General features: G+C 42.6%; 1 protein-coding gene across 1 annotated transcript in view; it reads right to left on the bottom strand.

The window, feature by feature from the left end:
* Positions 1 to 24,295, bottom strand: part of EIF2B3 (eukaryotic translation initiation factor 2B subunit gamma) — a 94,163-nt gene extending 69,868 nt beyond the window's left edge. The window contains exons 1-4 of the mRNA XM_044672345.1: positions 24,233 to 24,295; positions 16,846 to 17,002; positions 14,390 to 14,532; positions 1,371 to 1,530 (exon numbers count right to left, since the gene is read on the bottom strand). Coding sequence (XP_044528280.1) covers positions 1,371 to 1,530; positions 14,390 to 14,532; positions 16,846 to 16,993 — 451 coding nt within the window. The 5' untranslated portion in view covers positions 16,994 to 17,002; positions 24,233 to 24,295. The remainder of the gene's footprint in view (positions 1 to 1,370; positions 1,531 to 14,389; positions 14,533 to 16,845; positions 17,003 to 24,232) is intronic.

Genomic DNA, 24,295 nt, shown 5'->3' with positions numbered 1-24,295 from the left:
GGGGAGGCTCCCCTACACAGCCATGACAAGTTCCTCACTGCTGGGAGAGTAATGGAAAAGCTGCAGGAGACTTCAAAGACAAGACTTTGAAAGGCTCAAGAGCTCTGAGCAGGACAGTGACTGAGCATGTCTCCAGTAGCCCTGGAATGAAGCAAGTTACCCATCTCCTGCCAGAGAAGTGATGGGCTCAAGGGCAGAACAAGGTATATATTTGTGACCACAGTCAATGTGGGAATCCTCTTTTTTTTTTTTCTTTCCCCAGTGAGGGGTATGGGGAGGGAAGGAAGAAGTTCTTGTTAATTGAAAATTTCAGTTTTAAAAAGAAGATGCTGGGGGAAAAGGTGTAAGAAGTGGAGAAGGGAGAGAAAAAGCCTCAGTGAAGAACACTAATGATCCCTAACAACTACAGCAAGCCTTAAAGTTTGCAAAGCACAATACACATGTTATCTCGTTTGCTTCTCCCATCTCCCTCTATCTAGCTGTTGGAAAAAAGAAGAAAGATAATGATACTATTCAGAAGCTTGGAGGAATGGAGGTGGCAAGTGGACAGCAGCAATGCCCACTCTTCAACGGCTCTGTTGCAATCTAAAAGGCTCTCAGAGGGTCAGCTGGGTAGCTCAGTAGATTGAGAGCCAGGCCTAGAGACAGGAGGTCCTAGGTTCAAATCTGGTCTCAGACACTTCCCAGCTATGTGACCCTGGGCAAGTCACTTGACCCCCATTGCCTACCCTTACCAATACACAGTATTGACTCCAAGGCGGAAAGTGAGGGTTTAAAAAAATTTTTTTTAAATAAAATAAAATAAAAGGCTCTCACAGCAGGGAGATTCATCCCCAAGAAGGCCCCATGGGGACATAAGGGGAAGAACACAAGGATCCTGGTCTGCTGCAGAAAAATGGCTCCAAGAGGGACTGACAAGCCTAAGTGTCTTAATCTATCCTACCAGGCAAAAAACAAAGAAAGAAAACAAAGAAAAGGGGCAGGACATGCTCTTTTGGATCCCAGGGGAAAAAACAGGAAGCACTATTCACTGCCAATAGGGTGTAGGTCCCCATTTGCTGTAGACTTTAAAATCCAATATATGGTAGATAGTAGGGTTCTTGTCTGGGTGATGAGGATCCAGTCTAGATACTTTCAAAGACCTTTCTAACTCTGAGAAGTCAAGACTTAGGGAAGAACATTGTCAATGATTGTTCAAGATGGAAAGGTACAAATGGGCTAGAAGAGACACTAAGGGAGAGAAGTAAGCACTTTGTAAAAATATCATGGATTTAGATTTTGAGAATGAGAAACTAAAACATGTCACCTTGAACCTTACCACTCTTCTTTTGTGACACAGGCAGAGAAACAATATTTCAGGTATTCCTTACCTGGTTTTTTTTTCCCTTTCTGTCCTGGGACTGGTTCTATGAATTCTTGGCCTTTCTTCATCAACATAGAAAGGGAAGCATCGTGTGCTCGGAACAAGTCTACAACCTCATGGAGAGCGACATCTGTTATCAAATCACAGCTCAGCACCAACACATCTGTCTGACAAGCAGGAAAAAGGGGACATCAGAGCCACATAGTTACAAACTAACTCTCTCTCTCTCTCTCTCTCTCTCTCTCTCTCTCTCTCTCTCTCTCTCTCTCTCTTTCTCTCTCTCTCTCTCTCTCACACACACACACACACACACACACACACATTTTGACTCATTGTGAGGGTTCAGGAACAATGACAAACAGGACAATCAATATCTTCTCCAAGTAGTTGTGACTATTGTTATAGACTAACTGACGAAAGGTGAGTTCAGTTAATCAGGGAGAGAGGAAGAAGGAAAAAGAAAGTGGGGAGGAGAGACACATATACATACACTCTAGACTCTTCTGACAACCAAGTCTTTGACCTGGGGTAACCCTTCAGAAGTAGAGATAGCCATGTTAGCCCTCAAGCCACCAGAGGCCTCTGAAGCCATAAGCCCAAATCCCTCATTTGAGGGGGATATGAACTCATCTTTTCCTTCACAATGTACTATACTATACCAGAAATTAGAATTGTTTGGCTGAGCCCCAGAGGGCAGATTCAAGAACAACAAGAGGGACAGGCTGGCTAGCAATCAGGAAACACTTTCTTACACTGACAACTGTCCCAAAGGAGAATTTGTTTCCAGGGGTTGTGTGGGTTGTGAATGCTCCCTCCTTGGAGGACTCAAGCAGAAGCTGGATGCCCACTTTCAAGAATGCCCTAGAGTAGAGAGCTGTTACAGACCCTTCTAATCCTTGAATTCTAGGATTCCAGGACCCCAAGGCACTCCCCAGAGGTAGCAGCTGCCACACAAAGAGCATCAGGCAAACAGATGCTAGAGGTACTCCCCAGGGGCTCTCTTGCACCCCCACAGCTCCAGGCCAGGCTACATGCCCATTCTTTTCCTGTATCTTAGTAAAGTGAATGCAAGAGCTGGGAGGGCCATGAGGGCAGGGAACTCCTGCTCGTCTGCCTGCCATCTGTTTCCCTTCACTCTTCCACTATATAAATAATCAGCCTTGGCAAAGGCAGGCGTAACCACCACCACCACCCCCCCTTCCACACAGGGCTCTCCCCATCAGTCTGGCTCTGCATAGAACATACAGAGGCTTGGCCAGCCCATTTGGGGAACCTCTGGCACAAACTGAGCTTTCTTTCCTCCCTGACAAGGCGTCAGATAGTCATGGAGACACTGCTAGGAGCCCGGGTCTCTTTGCTTTTGGCTTTCCCATGGCTGCCACACAAATAGCACTGGACACTCCAGCTTAGCTAAAGTCCTTTTGCCAGTATACTTGGCTGGGTCATGTAAATCTAACAGGCACCTTCCTGGGCAAGCAGGTCCAGAAAGGGAGGTCCTCTGGATGAATCCAGAGCTCTAAGAACTTGGGAAACCCCACAATATATGAGTCTAAGAGTCCCACAAAGCCACAGAGCCTAGCTGGGCATGTGCAGGGAAGTGAGACATTTGCGGCCCCACAAAATCATCTAAGACACTGACAGTGAACATTGTACAAAACCAGAGGCAGCTTTTTGTTTAGAGAATAAAAGAGAAATGCAGGAGAGGAGCCCCTTGAGATTTAAGGACAGTCTTGGGCCTCACCAACAAAGCAAGCTGCCCAGGGACAGCGGGAGGCCTGCCCCACGCAGAGCAAGGGAAAGGGGGGGCGGGGAGGAGGCCTGCTGTCTGAGGAGAGAGTGGGGTGGGCATGTAGAGAAGAAACCACTTGGGTGGCAAAGAGCCCTGGAAAGGAGGGGGAGGTAGAGCCAAGCCAAGCCCACCAGCAAGGCTGGCGACCCCTCCCCCCCTTCAGCCACAACAGCCTCTACAAGACCAGCAAATGTCCATCTGGTCAAAGGTCAAACAAGGAACAAAAAAAGCCAGAGCAAGAATCCTTTGCCCAAAAAAACCTCATCCTCATTTTAGAAATAACTCAATCGAGCCAACCTCAACTGGAATAAATCTGGTGTTCCCTCTCTACCAGGGAAGTCTTGTCCAGCCACATCTGTTACAGATCTCCTAATTCTACTCCAGTTCCAAGTGCTCATACATCCCTACCAGTTACCTATTTGCAAGTTCATTTTGGGGAAGTATACCATGTGGTTTGACTATGAGTTACTAAATGTCTTCAAACAAAATTTATCAATAAAAACAGAAACAGTTTCTGGGTAATAGTAAAGGTAGCCTGTCTGAGCTACACATAGGGACAGGGAAAAGACAAGCACCTAGAGATTCATTCCCTGGGAGTAAAATTCATAGGGTTTCCTGAAAGGAAGGCAGCAGAGATGGAGACAGATGAAAATAAAACATTTAGGCAAGGACTCTGTTACCTTTAAACTATGGATAGGAGTTTGTATATTTTATGTGGCATTTCTTTCATTGGTGACTCTCATAGATAGTTTTAAAATTATACATTTGAAAAGAAAAAACAAAAACCCCAGATGGGCAGAGGAGTTGGGAAGCTGTGATGGGGAGGAGGGCATTTTTATCTCCAGCCAGCCGGCCGGCAGTTCAGGACAGGGAGACCAAGGGGGGCCCATGAGCCTCTTGACAGCAGGCATGCAAGCTTGAAGCAGCATCCCATCTGCTCCACTCAATGGGATGACAGGGACTAAACACACAGGGAACACACACCCCATCTACTAAAAACAATGCTCTCCTCACCAAAAAATTTCTTGAGGTTCTCAAAGGTGGAACAACTTGTCTGAAGGGACACAGCTTGACTCCTGGCTCTGCTCCTGGGCAGTAGAAAATAGCCCATGTGACCACAGGCAGCTCTCTTCCAGCCTCTGCATAAAGGCCTCCTTTACTGCACCCCCTGGAAACCTGGGAGGATGGGGATGTACAGTGGGCCCCCCACACTCTTGCCACCCTGTCCACTGCCCCCCCTCCAACCCCCATACCAGGCTTCAGCATGTCTGCAGCTTTATAGAATACAACTATTCTCTGAACTTCAAAACATTCAAATAAGTGGGCCTCTAATAACTTAGACGTTAGGGTGATTATCCCCATTTTCCTAATTGTAAGACTGAGGGCTAGGGAAGGATTAAGTATGATTTGCCCAAGGCCAGAGAGAGAATCCTGTCTAGCACTCTGAGCCCTGGCTCCAGCCTGCCTTGCCAGCCATATTCCACAGGACACCCCTCCCACAGACAGTCGGCCAAATGAGCTTGCTGCTGATCCACACACAGGGCATTCCATCGCTCCTCAGGTCTAAAATGCCCTCCCCCCCTTAACTCTGCCTAAGAGAATCCTAAATTGGCTTCAAAGCTCAGTTCTTCCTCTCTGAGGCTTGTTCTGACTTCCCCCACCCCCAGCACCTTGGTATCTGTGTGGCATGTATTGGGTATCCATTTCTGAATGTATTATTTCCCCAAAAAGAATTCAAGCTCCTTAAGTATAAGGACTACTCCAATTCTGTCTTTGCACTCCAAGTGCCTAGCACAGTGCCTGGCCCACAGTGGATACTCAATAAGTATTTATTAAACTTTTTCTACTTTTTCTTATACTTCAAGAGCTTCAAAAGTACAGATTTGGGGAGATGAAAATTATTGCAAGCATCTAGTCAAACCCATAACCAGAAGGGACCTTTACTTTCTTAATGCAGCCTCAGGTCACTCAGACTTTCTCAGTTGCCCTGTTGACTCAAATGGAGCTTGTGGTCCACTCACACCTCCAGATTGTGTTCACACAGATTGCTGTCTAACCATGCCTCCTCCATCTTGTACTTGTAAATTTTATTTTTTTAACTTTGAATTTATTCCTCTGCATTTCAGTCTCTTGACTGCCGTTATGTCTCAAAAAAGAACTAAGTAAATCTAGGGACAAAACTAATATAATACTAATAACCAGCAGATAAAATAAGTCCCAAATGTAATGTAGTTTCCAGAAACAAGGCTTCTAAAAACCAAGGCTCCAAATAAGTTATAAAATAGTTATCAAACTGAAGAGAAGAGACAAGTGTGGCAACAGAAAGTACTGGAACCTGGCTGGATTCTGGGGGCAGCTCTGCTACCTGTCACCTTCAGACCAAAGGTATACCACATATACCATATATACCAAAAGATTCATGTAGGCAATTTTTGTGGGGGATCAAAGAACTGGAAAGAAAGTGAGTGCCCATCAATGGGAGAAGAACTAAATAAAGTGTAGACTACTACTGCACAGCCAGGAAAGCACTTGGTATAACCTATAACAGACCATTCCCTGCTGGGAGTGGGGAGGTGGTAGGGGTGAGGGTGGAACCTGAATCACAAAATGTCAAAACTGTTTTAACATGTAATAAAAAAAAGTTAAAAAAAGAATATTAATGAAAAGAATATGGATGAACTGATTAAGAGTGAAATAATTGGAAATGAATGTTTATCAGTAAAACTAAATTAAGTTAAATCAAAGGGGTTGACCGTCGATCCAGAGATCCCACTATCAAAGACAGAAAGACAAGATTCATAAAAAACCAAACTATTCTTAATCATAGCAGCACTTTTTGCTATAGCAAAGAACAAGACAACAAAGTTGGGGAATGGCTAAAACAAGTGAGAAACATGAATGTAATGCTGTATTACTACATTATGAGAAATGATAGAACACAATGAATGCAGAGAAGCATAGGAAGACTTAGATGAACTGAGGCGAAGTGAAGAAAATAGAATCTGGAGAACACTATAACAATTAAAATAATGTAAATGAAAAGCACACCAAAATAGGTGAACCTGACTCATGTAAAATTACAAAGACCAAGTTCAGCACCAAAAATGAAGGAAGAGTAGGCACTTCCCCCTACTTTTTGGTAGAGAAGAGGGACAATGAGTATGAAACACAGTAGAGGTCAGACTTTTCTGATGCACTGGTTAGTTTTGCTGAGCTGTTTTTATTTTCTCTTTTATTTTTTCAAATAAGGAATGGGGGGAGGGGAACATACTGGGAATTTTAAATGGTGTAAAAATAAAGCAGCCACAAAAATGTATCAACTCTTAAATAAAATACAGTCCTTGGAACTGGGGAAAAGAGAGAGGGGGTAGTTGGCTAGCAAATTTCTGAAGTTCCTTCTCTAACCTTACTTAGGTAAAACCCCTCTCTATTTGGTTTTTAGAGTTCTGTGTGTATTAAAACTTGGATTGCTACTATAGGAAATAAGGTCTGCCATTTCACATTCTCTCCATTTTTCCCACAATCACTTTCTGAAGAGTTGACCAATTCTGATGAAACATGAAACATTCCTAAAGGGTTATCAAGTTACATCTTAATTTTGTTTTGTGGTTCTGTCTGCCAGGTTGAAACAACAACAAAAAAAAGCCAATGTATTTTTTAAATAAGCGGATCTTCTGTAATTTTTAACAGATTTCAATGAAATCTGGTACCTGGGTAGGGCACAGATTGATTAGACTGTTAGCATGGTCCCTAGAAACACTGGTGCCATAGAGTCTGAAACAGGCAGCCTCATCCTCTGGGCTTTACATCACAGTTTTTACTAGTTAATCTACAATCACTCCCAAAACTCTGGCTCTGACTCTGGAAAGCTGGGCAGCTTAATTCCATCCAACCAGCATTTCTTAAAACATATACAACATGTGAGGTATTGTACTAGTCAATGGGGATACAAGGGAAAAAATAAAGCTGACATAAGACTTGAAGAAAGAAGCTTAAATTCCCTTGGGAGTAAACTTGTACAGTCAAGTAGAATCCCATCTTCTCTATGGTAATCTGGAGCCTAGCCTTGAAGGACCTGCCACAGTTTGACCCCAACTTTTCTTTCCTGTGGTTTTCATATGATTTTCTTTTATGTACTGCACATTCTGACTAAAAGAACCAAACTACAGGCAGCCTGATCTAGTAAGGGAAGAGTTAGACATAACATTGGAAAGACCTGGGTTCAAATCCCAACTCACTGATACTTATTGAGATAATCAGCATTATGATGCACCTGTGCTAAAACCCTGGGGAGACAAAGAAGAACAAAGGATAGTCCCTGTCTTCCAGGAGCTCAGTGTAGTAGGAAGACAATGTGCATACAACTATGGACAAACAAGTTACAGAGGCACTAAGATTAAGGAAGGCAGTGGGATTTTAGCTGAGACCTGAAAGAAGTCAGAAGACAGAGATGAGAGAAAAGCATTCCAGGCCCCAGGGACAGACAGCCAGTGAAAGTACCTGGAATCAAGACATGGGAATGTCTGGAAAGGTACAATCAGGCACGGGGATCACAAAGTACAGGGAAGGTACTAAAGTGTAGACAAATAATGAAGAGCTTTCAAAACCAAACAGAGGATTTTATATTGGATATAAGTAAAGCTGAATGTAGAGTGGAGTGAGGAAGAAACATAGCATGCAAATCCACCAGCGGCTATTGTAACAATCCAGGCATGAGGTGATAAAGATTTGCATCAAGATAGTAGAAGTGTCAGAGATGAGAAGGGGGTTTTGCAAGAGATTGTACAAAGGCAAAATTGACTGGCCCTGGCAACAGATTGGATATGAGGGGTGAGAAAGAGTAAGAAGTCAAGGATAAAACCAAGGTTGAGAGCCTGGGTGACTAGGAAGAATGGTGGTTGTCTCCACAGCATAAAGAAGTCAGGAAGAAGGGATGGTTTGGGGAGGAAAAAATGTTTTCAATATTAAACATTTAGTTTAGGATGTCAACAGATCATCCAGTTTGAAATGTTCAATAGGTAGTTGGAAATGCAAAACTGGAATAAGCACAGAGGGTAGGGCTAGCTAAGCAAATCTGAGAATCATCTGCATAGAGGTGATAACTGAATTTGTGAGACCTGATGAGAACACCAACTGAAACAGTTTTAAAGGTATGGCTTGGATGAAAATCCAGCAAAGGAGGGAAAGTCAGACAGAGAGTAGTGTCACAAAAACTTAGAGAGAAGAGACTCTTAAGGAGAAGTGGATAACTGATGTCAAAGGCTATAGAGTTCCAAAAGGCTGAGGACTGAGCATTAGATTTGGCTATTAAGAGATTGTCAGAAACTTTGGAAAGAAGTTTCTGTTGAAGGATAAAGTTGGAAGCCAGACTGTAGAGAATTAAGAAGAGTGAGAAGAAAGGAAATGGAAGCACCTATTGTAGATGACCCTCTCAAGGAGTTGAGCCACAAAAAAGGAGGAAAGACTTAGGATAATGCTATAGAGCAGTGGTTCCCAAACTTATTTGGCCTACCACCCCCTTTCCAGAAAAAACATTACTTAGTGCCCCCTGTCACATACTATCACTGCCCCCTTACAGTTATTCACCACCCCCAAATGCACCTGTGGCCATCACCGCCCCCCTAGATCGCTGCAGCACCCACCAGGGGGGCAGTAGCATCCACTTTGGGAGTCACTGCTATAGAGGATGGACAAATCAAGTAAGGATTTTCTGAGAATAAGGGATACGTGAGTGTTTGTAGGCAGTAGGAAACAGCTGGTAGACAGGGCGAGACTGAAGAAGTGAAGTGAGGAAGTAGGGATGAGACAGGAGGAAATCTGGAATGGGATCCCTTATACATGTTTAACCTGGAAAAGAGAAGGGCCACCTCTTCACATGAGACAGAAATGAAAGTAGAGAAAGTAACAGAAGGAATCTGAGTGATGTGAGTTGAGGAGGTGTGAAAAAGAAGGAGCTCATGTCGAATAGCCTCAAATTTTCCAGTAAAATATGAGGCAAGATTCTCAACTGACGGGGTAAGGGCAAAGGGAGCCAAAAGAGGTTTGACTAGAGATGGAAAGGTCTGAAATGGCCACTGTGGTGAGTGGGACAGTGATGTACTCTGAAGTCACCTTCCAAGATTATCCCTCTTAGGATCTTTAGCCTCTGGGATACTACAGAACTTAATCTGTTTGGCACTAAAAGATCTTCACCACTGCACCCTCATCTCCTCTCCTCCATTTCCTACACTTTATAATCCAGACCAATCAGCCTTCTCCCTATTCTTTGGAAGTAGTATCCCATTTCCTTTCTCTGGGCCAATGACCAGGAGTCAATAAGAGCAGCTACCTGAGACCACCTTGCCAGCCCAACCAAAAAAATGAAAAGGTGAGAATCATCCAACAAGTCTCTGACATGCTAGGGTCAGGGTCTGGGATCTTCTCAGATAAGAGGTTTCTTCAAATAATGCAGCCATAACAAAAAGAGAGGGGAGATGGAGGTGGAGGCATATCTAAGCATTGTGGGACTTAGAACTGAAAGGAAAGTTTAGAAGGTATCTGATCCAATCCCTCCTAGTATATACAGAAGGACATTAAGTCCCAGAGAGGTGAAATGACCCACCCAAGGTCACACAAGTAAACAGCAGAGCCAGGAAATGAATTCAGCGATTCTGCCTCGAAATTCAGGGCTCTCTTATACCATAAGTCCCTTTCTCTTCTTCCCACTTTATTCCTCTCTGACAGGAGAAAAATGGACAGGGAAAATATTGATCTGAACTGAACTTTCCTGGTCTCAGGGCAAACTGAGGGAATGAGATTCTAGTCTCTGGTTAGTTCTCCACCTTAGCCAAGGCAAGATACACCTAGCACCCAGAGACCAAGCACAGACTAGAGCCTTGCACAACACAGCAGTGATCAGTGCTGCTAAGGAAAAACTACCAAGAAATGAAAGAGCTTGTGCTTGGCATCCCCACTACCCCTGATACTTGGTAAGCCTCATGCTGCCCCCTGGTGGCCCCAAGGCTCCTTAGTCTTTGGTAGGGCTATCCTGTGGCTACATGTGTCGAGTGTTGGGAGAAGACATCAGATGAACATAACAGTGGGCCTACTTCCCACCACATCTCTACAATCAGGGTGGTTGGGGAGGACACCTATGAAGCAAGAGTAAATGGAATTACTTTGAAGGATGGCTTTATCATGAGAAATCTAAGGGGTCCAGGGAAGAGAGGGCATTCCAAAGCTCACATAGCTAATCTTGTCTCTTTTACACATGAGGATAGAAGAAAAGGTCCCAGATTGAGCTGGAAGCAGAGCCAAAGCTAAAACTCCTTTCCCAGTATTGTAGCCAGCAGAACCCTCCTGTCCTACATCATGTGATCTTAGCCAGGCTCAGGAGCAAGCCTTGAAATGAAAGGTCATTTTTATAAATATTGGCTTCTGGTGGAAGAAGGCAGTTCACCAGGATAGCTTGATATTCCTTTCCACTCTCACCTGCATTCCTAAGAATCCTTACCATCCCCAGCCCTTTTAACACAGGAGTAACCTACAACAAGGAGAAAAACAGAAGTCTAGGCCCCTTTCTCCTGTGCTGAATCTGTGCACATGTTTTGGGAGATGCTCTCAGGAGAAGAAAGTACTTTCTTCTTCCCTAGTTCCTTATACACATTAACAATTTCAAGCACTGCAGAAAAACAAGAAAGAGCCACAGAGCACCCAACTCCAAAGAAGACAAGAGTCAGTGGAAATGACAAACAGGCTAATCATTAAAAAAAAAAAAAAAAACAACTTGGAAAGACTTAAGTGATGCAAAGTGAAGAGAATAGAACCAGAAAAACATCATACATAGTAACAGCAATGTACAATGATCAACCATAAAAGGATCCAGGACATCTCCAAGAGACTTATGAAGAGAGCTAACTACCATAGAAGGAATCATAGAAGGAGTCTGAATGCAGATTCAAGCAAGCCATTCTTTATCTCCTTCATGAGTTTTTTTCTTGCATAAGTGTGTCTTCAAACTACCACACAAATGCAACTATCAACAATTTGGAAATAGGTCTTGATCAATGACACATGTTAAAACCAGTGGAAATGCGAATCGGCCATCGCGGGGGGACGTGGGGGGGTGAAGGGGAAAGTAAGAGCATGAATCATGTAACCATGTTAACTTTTCTAAAAAATAAATGTTAATAAATGTTAAAAAAAAAAGTCAGTGGAAACCCAGGAAAATTCCTTTCACATTAGGTTCAAATCTGACCTCAGACACTTCCCAGCTGTGTGACCCTGGGCACGTCACTTGACCCCCATTGCCTACCCTTACCACTCTTCTGCCTTGGAGCCAATACACAGTATTGACTCCAAGACAGAAGGTAAGGGTTTAAAAAAAAAAAAAGATTTCCAAGAGGCAATCTCTCATCTTTGTGATGAGAGAGAGAGAGAGAGACACAGAGAGAGAGACAGAGAGAGAGACAATAACTATCTATGAATCTGAAGAGAGATGATAACTGGGCAGATGAGATCATCAAGGAAGATAATAGAAAGCAGCTTCTTCAATCTCAAACAGAAACTGCTCCTAGGGAGCATAATGACTTAGAAAAAACTATAAATTAACATTATCTGTGTTGTAATGTGTTTTTATTTTGTTAACATTTCCCAATTCCATTTTAATCTGATTCAGCCCATTCACAAACATGAGTCTGACATCTTTGGCATAATGGTTTTTAATCTAGAGTCTCTGAGTTTTTTAAAAGACTGTGATAATTGTAATTCCATATAAATTGGTTTCCTTTGCAATCCTTAATATTTTATGCATTTAAAAACATTACTCATAACCAGTGCTGAGGTTTGGGAGAAGGAGAAGGGGAGGGAGAGAAAGAAGTGGGGAGGGCGAAGAGAGGGAAAAGAGAAGGAGGGAGAGAAAAGAGAATGAGAACTCTACCTAACACACACACACACTTTTTCTTTTTCTCTCTCTGGCTAGACCAGGAGGACCTTGCACACTTCAGGAGGTCCAAAGATTTGGGAAGCCATCAAGCTCATGATGTTTAGCACAGCTTATCACTAGTTCTGAAACCTGCACGGCAGGTGTCATAAGGATGGTTGTTTCACTCAGTTTCCCCTATGTGACTCTTTTCTCACTAACATTCCCCTTCACTGAAATTATTGTAATCAATATCCTTACTTAGCCCCAGGTAAACACAGAAAAATAATACAGGCTAATGGCAGAGTCCCGTACAGGCCCCCTATAGCTCCTAGGAAATTCCCACCTCTACATACAGTAATACAGAAATTCCCCTAGAAGCCACTTCACAACAAACCAGCATATGCTGAGTTAAAGATTTTAAAACTCTAACTCATATTCCCATACACAGGTGCCTGCAAAAACAGGCCAGAACAGGGGCAGCTGGATGGCTCAGTGGATTGAGAGCCAAGCCTAGAGACAGGAGGTCCTAGGTTCAAATCTGGCCTCAGACACTTCCTAGCTGTGTGACCCTGGGCAAGTCACTTAACCCCCATTGCCTAGCCCTGTAACAAATAAAATTAAAATAGAAGGATATATACATATAAAAGATATTAGGGTTTAAAAAAATTTTAAAAAAACATTAAAAAAAAACAGGCCAGAACAGTCTCCAAGTTTCCCCCCTCCCAGACCTGATTCGGTACAGTTCTTTAACATAAAAGAACAATGAATGAAATATGGAGAAATTGTCTCCCATGAAAAAGCCTGTACTTTCTCACCACTGTGGCCCAACAGATACATCAAACATGCCTAACACATTGTCTCTAAGAAAAAGATGGATGGTGAGAATGGATTTCCATGCCAACTTTATGTGTGATCTCAAAACATATAAAATAAACCTTAATCGAGGCAAATCAGAACAGCTTTCTGCAAGCTACAGTGTCTCTGACTATTCTCATTCCTTTTTTGTTCAACTGTCCCCCCCAGCAAAAAGAATCTTGGAATCCCAACCTTTCTTCTACAACATGTCTCCTGTAGCAGCAGCAGCTGGTTGTAGTTTTTCTGCATCAGGAGCCCATAGACTGAAGTCTGACTTATGCTTAAAATAAACCTGAGCAGGATACTCCTGAAGGACTTATGTAAAAGAATGCTATCCATAATGAGAGAAAGAACTATGGGAGTAGAAATGCAAAAGCAAAACATATGACATCACTTATCACATGCATATATAGGTATGTGATTTGGGGTTTAGGCCTTAAAAAAATCACTCTATAGCAAAAAAAAATGAATAATATAGAAAAAATAAATAAAAATAAACCTGAGCACCCCAAAAATATAAGAAAAGGACTTCTAGCAACCATGAACTGTGTGTTTCCCCTTTGCCATACATGGTCTCTAAGCTTGAGCCCACTTTCCCCTAGACTAAACATGTGCTTACAGAGGAGTCTAGCATAGACTTTTGGGTCAATATTTTGTACCAATTTTTCTTACCTTAGTAAAACATTCTTTTCTAAATGCTACTTAAAGCTGGCTGACTTAATTGATCTTCAGCTGATCATCCTGGCAAGAAGCACATTAGTGGGCATTCAAGACAATGCATCAGAGAATCTCAAATCCTGGAGAGTAAGCCTAGATTTGAGGCATGTCTATGAAAATGGGAGTTGGTATAAGAATCATCAGCACTTACATAGGCTACCCTGAGCACAGTATGTCCATTGTCTGTCCTCTAGCAGACAATGCCCAAGGATACCCTAGGTTTTCACATAGAAAGATGAGTGAGCATGATCATTTACAACTCACATTAATTCCTCAGCTAACTTGGCACATAGGAAGTCCTAGCACCTATGTCTCAGGATTGAACTTGAAGCTAAAGATAGGAATAATTACAGAGGCAAAATTCAGCTCCATCAGAGGCTGACTCAGAAAGAGAAGTCTTGGCTTAAGAGAACAGAAAAAGAGGATGAAGTCAAGCCCAAAATGGTGCCACTCACAATGTTTTCAGAATTCTACTCTATTGGCTGAGCTGGATTTAATGACCAGCTTGTGAGATGATCAACACTAGGGCCAGCTGTCCCACTGGTCCCTTCTTCCCCTGTATACAGAACATGGACAAACTACTCTACCAGTCACTTTCTGGGCAACCTAAGACCACCTACTTGGCCTTCCCAACTTTCTTGTCCATGAGAACAGGGTCATCTTAGTTAACAACAAAAAAAAGAAGTTCTGACTCACAAGGTGACAAGCAGAAGGGCTTCGGACTCACTAGACAGAATAAATATCAAAGAAAATGATCTTCTACCTTAATTTTCTGAGAAATGTGTCGTAAGGAGTCAGCAGTCCCCATGTCAGTGTCATCGGTAATACACACCACGTCAAGTTTCATCTTGAAGTCTGTATACGGCAAACACTTCTGCACATCTTTGGATGTCACCACAATTACCTCTGTCACAAAAAGAAGAAAAAAACAACAACAAAACTCCAGCCACTTTCTTCAACAACAAATCAGCTACATCTCCCAGACTCTAGCCATGCTGTAAGCATTGGTCAGTTGCAAGTGAGGGTCTCATTTTGACAAATGCCCTGACTTAGCCTACAAAACAAGCAGAATATTTTAAGAATTGTTCCTTTTGTTTTGTCATTCTGAACTTGATAAAAGTTGGTAAATATGAGCATATTTCCACATACAAAGAAGCAGAGACAAAGAGGACTGGCTTCTTACCTCCAGACACAGCGGGATTTGGCTGGGGCAGAATGCAACATATATATTTATACATGACTATGAAGAGAATCTGTTTGCTTTGATTATGCTTATTTGACATAAGAATTTTCTCTTTCCCTTTTTTTTTTCCAGTGTGGAAGAATGGAATGGGAGAGAAAAATCCATTTTTGCTACTACGTGAAACGTTTTTAAAAAGGGCGTATTGCCAACTGAGCTTCAGTTCTCTTCAACGAAAAGCTATAGATGATAGCTGTAAGGTCTGACCTGCATTTGGAGGGCATGACTACTCTGGCAGGTTCTGCTCAGCTCCTCTCTTCCACCTTCCATTCAGTAGGAAGCACCCTGGCCACTAAGCCTCCAGACCCCACTTCCCTAAGAACAGCCCCCATACTTCCTGCCTTGTTTGGCCTCATCATCATCACCCACCTCTCTTCCTTGACTCTGGCCACTCCTCTTCTCCACTGTCTTTTGAAGCTTGACCCCATTTCCTCCAGCCTCCCGCAGGGCCCTCTCTTAATGAAAGCATTAACAATAAGGGGTTCTACAAAGTGCTATACTTCTCTTTCCTTCTCACATTCTTCCAGCCCAACTTGGCCATTTCACTTTGGGAGAGCCCAGAGTAAAGGGAAGTTAGCCTTCCCTGAAGCTTTAGTTTGACTCTAAGCAGCTTCCCTGAGTTGTAGGGGCCGCAAAGAACAGGTTATATTCCCCTCCACATGACAATTCCCCAAACTCCTGAAGACAACTACGACATCCTTCCCGAGTCTTCTTTTCCACACAAAACATCCCTAATTCCTTCAACTCATACCCGTATATGGCACAATCCCAAAGCCAAGCACCTTCCCAGTCAATCAAGTCTGGACTCTCCAGGTGATCCACATAAGCACCATCTGACCACAAGGGGAAGGCCATCCCATTAGTAGTACTATAAAGAGTGTGAATGCTTACCCTGAGTTCAAATCTTGCTTCTGACAACTACTGGCAGTATGATTCTGGGCAAGTGACATCACTCTAAGTGCCCCAAGCAGCTCTCTAAAATTCTAAATTGCACAGAAGGTGCCCACCTTTATGGGCAGAGCAAGATCCTCAACAGGAATCCATTACACCATGGAAATATGCAAATATTTTATCATTTCATCTTCATAACAACCCTTTAAGGTAGGTGCCATTATTATCACCATCATTCAGGTTAAGAAACTGAGGCAGACAAAGGTCACACACAGCTACTACTACTACTAATAGTAGCTAACACTTATATAATGCTTACTATGTGCCAGACACTGTGCCAAGTGTTTTATTTGATCCTCACAACAACCCTATGAGGTAAATGCTGTTATTCTCCCCCTTTTATAGATGAGGAAACAGATAGATGGAGTTTAAGTGACTTGCCCAGGGTCAGACAGCTAACAGGTATCTGAAGCCAGATTTGAAATCAAGTCTGCCTGTCTTGATTCCAGGCCCAGCACTCTATATACTTCATTGCCTATAGCTGCCTTCAAGCACTCACTTTGTGACCTGAGAAATTCTGTTCCTCAGGATAAGCCTCATTTTTAGGAACCCCACCCCCTCACCAATAAGCTGGAAACTTCATTTCTCAAATTCTGCCTTTACCTCTAACTCCTAAGCTGCTGGGCCACTGTTTTGTTGTTGTTGTTGTTGTTTTTTTGATGCTTAAACCTTCCATAGTTTTCCTGTGATGGGGGTGGAGGGTGAGGGTGTTGCTTTTTCCAAAAGAAGTTTAAGGCTAGTCTCTGAAAAGTATCAAACAGTGCATTTTCTGCCCTTCTACCATCACAGAAGTCTCTAGTAGCCCCATTCTGAGGCACCTTCAGAAGGTGCCATTGTGGCATCTTGGGGAAGACTCTACACCTAAGCTTCCTCTCCTGGGCTCCTCCTCATAGTCTGGGACTCAGCTGCCTTTGAAGCTCTGCTCTCCTTCGCTCCTTGCTCACCAGACCCTCATAAATCTAACAAATTATAGGGTCTGAAGCACTCAGGGCTGAATGACAGCATTTTGTGGTAGGCTGTGAGCTTACCTTCAAATCCAACGCGCTCCAGCAGGTTCAGTGGGTACCAGATCAAAGGTTTATTGCCAACAGGGAGCAGGGGTTTGGGAACACTGGAAGTCAAGTCTGTCATTCGGGATCCCACTCCTGCAGCCATCACCACTGCTTGGAATTCCATGTTTCCAACCTGCAACCACAAAGAGGGAGTTAGTCAACAGGGTCAGTCTGTAATAAAATGTGAAGCACACCAGAAGGCACTCACCCAATTTTCCTTAGGGTAACCTGTGTTCACTTATATCAACAGGTGCTTCCAGAAACTCCTAGTATGGGACATAAGAACTAAAACAGCATAGAATTCACTGAACTCTAAAGTTCCATACAAGAGTCAGGCAAGAATCCTGAAGAATCCTGGAATCCTGAAGAGGAAAGTGACCTGCTGTGTGACCCTGGGCCAGCTCCTTAACCTCTCTGAGGCCCAGCTTCCTCATGCAGCTCCCTATCTCATTTGGATCCAAAGACAACTTGCCCCTTCAACTGAGAACTGGAAGAAGGATCCTTAGAATTCAGGCCAGGCCCTCTGGGTCAGGCTGCCTCCCAAATGCTGAAAAAAGCAGCTTTTGGATCTCTGCCCATGGCTGCAGGGAGCACCTCTGCACAGTATTCTCTGGACTGCTAGCACCATAGCTAACAGAAATGGTTTCACCCTAAACTTTTTCATTTATCTGACTTCTGGCTCTCCCTGAGACCTGGCTCCATCATTGATGGTGTACTCTCAAAACTTTGCAACACAAGTAGTACTTTCACTCGATGGTCTTGGTGGTGTTAACTTGGAAATAACTACAGAACTATCAAGTGGTCAGAAAACCCACTCTTTAATCATGAAAAAGAGATAGGCTCATTAATCTGGCCACCACATAGTCATAAAAGAAATTCCATATGGAACCAAAGGCTCTGAGACTCTGGGAGTTGTATCCTTGGGAGAAGACACCATACTAGATGCCAACTCCAAAGAGATACTGAACCTGAGAGTCTCTTATACCCTTTTGGGAAGCTTACAAAGACTAACCACAAACAGTGTGTAGACCTGCTAACATTCAGCAGCTATGGCATTAGGGAAGTCAACTGTAACAAATCAAAGACAAAGGTCAAACTCAGGAGCTGGGCTTCCAGAGAGGAAACTTTTATCCAGTAGAGAAGCCTCCAGAACAAAAAGGTGCTTAACATTCAAATCAAAATAGGTGTGCTTAATACTGGGTTTTCTCAAAAGTAAGGGTAAACCGAGTCATCCAGAAATCTATGTTGACAGTGGGGAAGTCAAGATACTCCTTGTTCCCCACTGCCAAGTCCAGGCTCTCCCTCCACCACCATTATTCAAGTAACACCTAGGATCAGCCAATCCAAATGTATCACCCAATCAAAATCCTGGAATCTGTTGCCTACAGACTCCCAGGATACTCTCCTTCTTTCCAGAACAAGTTCAATGCTTAGCTAGTGCTTTCTCTCTTCCCCAACTCTTGCCCTCATTCTAGAGGGTTTCATATATATTGATACTCCCTCAAAAACCCTAACCTTCCAGTTCCTCGATTTATTTATTTCAAATGACCTCCTCATCACACACAAAGATGGTCATGCCCTTGATCTTGCCATTACCCACAGTGGCACTACCTCCAAGTTCATGAACTCTGAAATTCCCTTGTCTGATCACAATCCCTTGTCTTCCCACCTTTCCCTATTCCTTTTGTCTCCAAACCCTGCTCTTCAATCCTTTGACTTCACAGTTCTTTCCTAGGCTATCTCCTCTGCTCTGGCTACTCCCTTCTTTCTTCCCCATCTTGACCCCTGGATGAAACAGTTCAATTCTACATAGGCTTTTATCTCTAATCTTTTGTCCATTTATCTTATCAAAGACCTAAACTTGCCAAATCCCAGCCCTGAAATCACTGTAACCTTCTGCTGCCTGAATCCTATACATAAGCTATTGAACAAAGCTGGAGAAAATCACAAAACTGTGCTCCCTGGGTCCACTACATTATTTTTGTAATATATTTTAACTGGGCACTCTCTGCTGCCAGGAAATCCTACCATACCTTCCTGAACAACTCACTCTCTCCAGAGGTTCTTCCAAACCTTCTCATCTCTCCTCAAACTTCCCATGGCTCCTCCTTCCCCCAACCCTTCCAGTTGACAACCTTGCCTTATATTTTACAGGAAAAATTAAGGCCATTTGACACGAGCCCTGCCTTCCTCATCTCTTATTATTCAGGTCCTTCTATTGCTCCCTTCTTCTTCACCTCCATCCCACATGAGAAATTTACTCCTGGCCTAGGTAAAACTGTACAAACGATTCTCCCAATTCATTTCCTCCTCCTGGAGATTGCCTGCCCTCTCATCCCCATCCTCTCATAGATCATTGTCTCTCCTGGTTTACCCAATGCTCCCTTACTGATTACAAACACACCCACGTCTCTCCTATCTTCAAGAAACCATCACTAGCATCCCTGCTAAATAATGTCCCATGTCTTTTTTCTCTTTTGTGACTAAACTCCTCTAGAAGGCAGTCTACAATAGGTGCCTCCACTTCCTTTTCTCTTCCTTTCTTCTGAGTTCTGCAATCTATTCTACAATTTCATCATTCAACAGAAACTGCTCTCTCTTAAGTTCAGTGACCTCTAATAGGCTTTGTTCTCTCTTTTTTAAAATTATCTCTTTATTGTTTGTTTTAGCATTCTTTTATTTTTAAAATTTGAGTTCTAGACTCTCTCCCTCCCTCCCATCCTTCCTCCACCCACTAAGGTAAACAATGTCAATTATACATGTGAAATCATGCAAAACATTTCCATATTAGCCAAATCACAAAACAAAGCTGGAAGGAAGAAAATTATATATACTTCAACTTGTACTCAAAGTTCATCAGTTCTCTCTCTGGAAGTGTACAGCATTTTTTCAACAAGAAATTATCTTATATTACTGTATTGATCAGAGTAACTAAGTCTTACAGTTGATCAATACCACAACATTGCTGTTACTGTGTACAATGATCTCCTGGTTCTTCTCATTTCACTTTATACCAGTTCACTTTGGGCTTGCCATGTTTTTCTGAAGTCATCTCCTTCGTCATTTCTTATAGCATAATAGCATTCCATTTCAATCATATGCCACAATTTGTTCACAACAAATTCCCCAAATGATGAGCATCCTCTCAATATCTATTTCTTGGCCACCACCAAAAGAGCTGCTAAAAATATTTTTGTACATATAGATCCTTTTCCTCTGATCTTTGGAAAATAGACCTAGTAGTAGTATTGCTTGTTCAAAGAGTAATATTTGTCATTTCTGAAAAGTTTGAGGGTATTCCTCAGAGTTGCTTTGATTTGCCCTTCTCTAATCAAAACATTTTCCCATATAACTGTAGTTTTGATTTCTTTTGAAAACTGTCTCTTCATATCCTTTGACCATTTGTCAATTGGGGAACAGCTCTTATTTTTATAAATTTGACTCCGTTCTCTACATATTTGAGAAATGAGGCCTTTCTTAGAAAAATTTTGGTGAAATGTAGCTTTAACTTTAGCTGAAGCCTAACAGATTCTGCTCCAGCCCTTTATTTTAATCATGTTTTTCTGTTTCAAGTGTGTCTCTTGTACACAACCTAGTGTTGGATTCTGGTTTCTAATTCATTCCGCTATCCACTTCAATTTATTGATTAGAGCATCCCAGTCACATTCATAGTTATGATTAATGTGTATTTCCCTCCAACCTATTTTCTTCTGTTTATCTTTTTCTTTTTTTAACTTGTCCCTCTTCAAGTTTCTTTGGTTTCTGAACACTGCTTCTCTTATCACCCTGCCCCTCCCCCATCCCTGCAATAATCTCTTATAACCCATTTAAAAAACTGCCTATCCTTTGATCCAGTCATACAGCTGCTGGGTTTATACCCCAAAGAGATCATAAGGAAAAAGACTTGTACAAAAATATTTATAGCTGCGCTCTTTGTGGTGGCAAAAAATTGGAAAATGAGGGGATGCCCTTCAATTGGGGAATGGCTGAACAAATTGTGGTATATGCTGGTGATGGAATACTATTGTGCTCAAAGGAATAATAAACTGAAGGAATTCCATATGAACTTGAAAGACCTCCAGGAATTGATGCAGAGTGAAAGGAGCAGAACTAAGAGAACCATACACAGAGACAGATAGATACACTATGGCACAATCGAATGTAATGGACTCCTGTACTAGCAACAATGCAATGATCTAATACATTTCTGAGGGACCTATGAGAAAGAATGATGTTCACATCCAGAGAAAGAACTGTGGAAGTAGAAACACAGAAGAAAAACAACTGCTCGATCACATAGGTCAATGGGGATATGATTGGGGATGTAGACTCTAAATGATCACCCTAATGCAAATATCAATAATATGGAAAAAGGTCTTGATCGATGACACATGTAAAACCCAGTGGAATTGTGTGTAGGCTATGGGAGGGAGGTGGGAGGAGGGGAGAGAGAGAACATGAATCATGGAACCATGGAAAAATTTTCTTAATCAGTTAAAAAAAAAGTATAACCCATGACTGTGGCTGATCAAGCATAAATAGTCTTTAGGAAAACTTGGGATGGAGATGTCTCTAAATTTGTGCATCTCATGTTTCTTTTGGGGTACTGAAATTCTGTGCTGCTCACAGAGCACATAGTGCCTTCTTTGATATAGGCATACCATATAAGACAGTCCTGTGCCAGGGTCTCCAATGTCTCACAATCAATACCAAAGTTCTTCAGAAACCTCACGAATCCTTGTATTGTTTCCTTTAACCTTCATGTAAGTGTTTCCCTCATGTGAGTTTTCCATAAAAGCCTTTTTTGGCATTATAACAACATGGCCAGCTCATCAGAGATGTACTCTGCAGTACAGTTTAAATGTTTGGCAGTTCTGTTCAAGAAAAGAACTCAGTGTCTGGTACTCCATCTTGCCAAGTGATCTTCAGAATCTTCCTAATACAATTAAAATGAAAGCAGTTCAATTTCTGGCATGGTGCTCATTTACTGTCCTAGTTTCATAGGCATACAACAATGATGTCAGCACAATGTCCCTATAGACCTTCAGTAGGGTAGGCACACATTCCTTTGGAGCTTCCCAAACATTGAACTAGCTCTGGCAATGCATGCATCAACCCCATTATCTGGAAAGTATACTGCCAAGGTAAGTGAACTTATCCATAGCATTCAAAATTTCTCCACTTGCTGTAAATGCTGGTTCCACAATATAGATGGTTCAGTGCTGGCTGGAAGAAACCTTGTTTTCTTCAAATTAATTCTCAGGCCAAAGTTAGCATAAGTAGCAGAGAAATGATCCATTCTCCGTTGCATCTCAGTTTCAGAGGCTGCACTGAATACACCATCATTTGCAAACAAAAACATTTCCTTCTACTTTAGTTTTGGCTTGTAGTTTTTTCAAATTAAAAATTTACCGTGAGTGTGGTAGCTAACTACTTTTTTTGTTTGTTTGTTTTAAACCTCACCTTCCATCTTGGAAGTACTAAGTATTGATTCCAAGACAGAAAAGCAGTTAAGGGCTAGGCAAGGGAGGTTAAGTAACTTGCCCAGGGTCACACAACTAGGAAGTGTCCAAGGTCACATTTGAACACAGAACCTCTTTTTTTTAAAGGGTTTACCTCTTTAGCCACAGAGCCACTCCACTTCCCCTGTAGCTAACCACAATGCCATTTCTGTCTTCTTGGAAAGCATCTGACAACATCACTGAAAATGTCATGCTAAAAAAGCAGGGGACTAAGTACATAGCCCTGTTTCACTCTGTTGGTGAATGGGAAAGCATGAAAGCATTGTCCACTATCCAGGACAAGCATGCCTTCATGAAACAGGCATACAGTACTAATAAACTTCTCTGGACGACCAAATTTTGCTATGATCTTCTCAGATCTTTCTGACTCCTTTACTCTGCTATCTTGACTCCTCATTACTAATAGCCTTTCTCACTCCTCATCCTTCTTGATCTCTCTATAACATTTAATATTGTCCGTCATCCTCATCTCCTAGATATTCTCTTCCTTCTAGATTTTTGGGTCACCACTCCCTTCTCCTTCTACCTATATAACTAATCCTTCTCATTCTCCTTGGCTTCATTCAGGTGGAGCCTTCCAACAGTAAGAATCCCCCAGGACTCTATTCTGAGTCCTCTCCTCTACTCCTTCTACACTATTTTACTTCATCTCATTAGTTCCCAAGAATCTAGTTATCTCTATGCAAATGATTTTTGGATCTACTTAATTAGAGTTAACCTCCTAGATGAACTATAAACTCACATCTCCAACTGCCAATTGGATCTGAAGATGTCCCATGACATCTTAAACACAATATGACCAAAACTGGACTCATATTTCTACCAAAATCCCTCCTTCTTCCTAACTTTCCTTTAACTGTTGAGGGTACCATCATCTTTTCAGTTACCCAGGCTCTTAACCAAGGAGCCACTCTAGATTTCTCTCCCTCAAACCCTGTCCCCCTCAACATATCCAAGTAGTTGCTAAGGCCTGTCTACTCTTCCTTCTTAAATTACTCCCTCCTCCCTTCTGCTACCCCCTCACACCCCCCCCCAGGCTCTTATCACCTCATGCCTAGGCTACTTTTCAATAGTTATTGTTATAACACCATTCCATCCTCTACTCAAAACCAGGGTGACCTTCCTAAAGCACATGGCTGACCAAGTCACACAAACACAGGCCCTCAATAAACTCCAGTGGCTCCCTGTCACCGCCAGGATAAAAAAATAACATCCTGTTTGGCTTGTTTTTGTAGATATTTTATTTTTCCAATTACATGTAATAAATTTCCATATCCATCATCAAAATATGGTTTTTCTCCCTACCTCCCTCTTCTCGCAGATGGTGAGCAATTTGATCTAGGTTATACATGTACGATCTTCAGTTTGGCTTTTAAAGCCCTTCATAGCCTGACTCTGTCCTGCCAGTCTTCTTACACCACACCCCCCAGATGGCAATGCTGGTCTCCTAGGTGGTTTGGGTTTTTTAAAAAAACCCTTAGCTTCCGTCTTAGGATCAATTCTGTATATTGGTTCCAAGGCAGAAAAGTGTTAAGGACTAGGCAATAGGGGTTAAGCAATTTGCCCAGGTCACACAACCAGAAGCCTCTCAAGTCAGTTTTGAACCCAGGACCTCCCGTCTTTAGGCCCGGCTCTCTATCTACCGAGTTTCCCCAGCATCTCCCAAGCCTCTGCGCTTTCCTCAGCATCTCAAGTCAAAAGCGCTCCCCTCAGCACCTCCGCGGCACCAGCCTCAGACAGCCTAGTCCCGAGACTCTGTGTCCCTCCACAGACCCGACCCCCCACCCTTCCCCCAGCCCAGAAACCCCCTACCCTCACATGCAGCCCACCCCAATTCTCACCCTGGCCTCAGCCTCCCGTAGCGCACGCCAGACTGACAGCCCAATGGCGGCCACACAGCTACG

The sequence above is a fragment of the Gracilinanus agilis genome, chromosome 4 (assembly GCF_016433145.1).
Source record: "Gracilinanus agilis isolate LMUSP501 chromosome 4, AgileGrace, whole genome shotgun sequence".
NCBI lineage: Eukaryota > Metazoa > Chordata > Mammalia > Didelphimorphia > Didelphidae > Gracilinanus > Gracilinanus agilis.
This window is presented reverse-complemented; position numbering and strand designations above follow the sequence as displayed.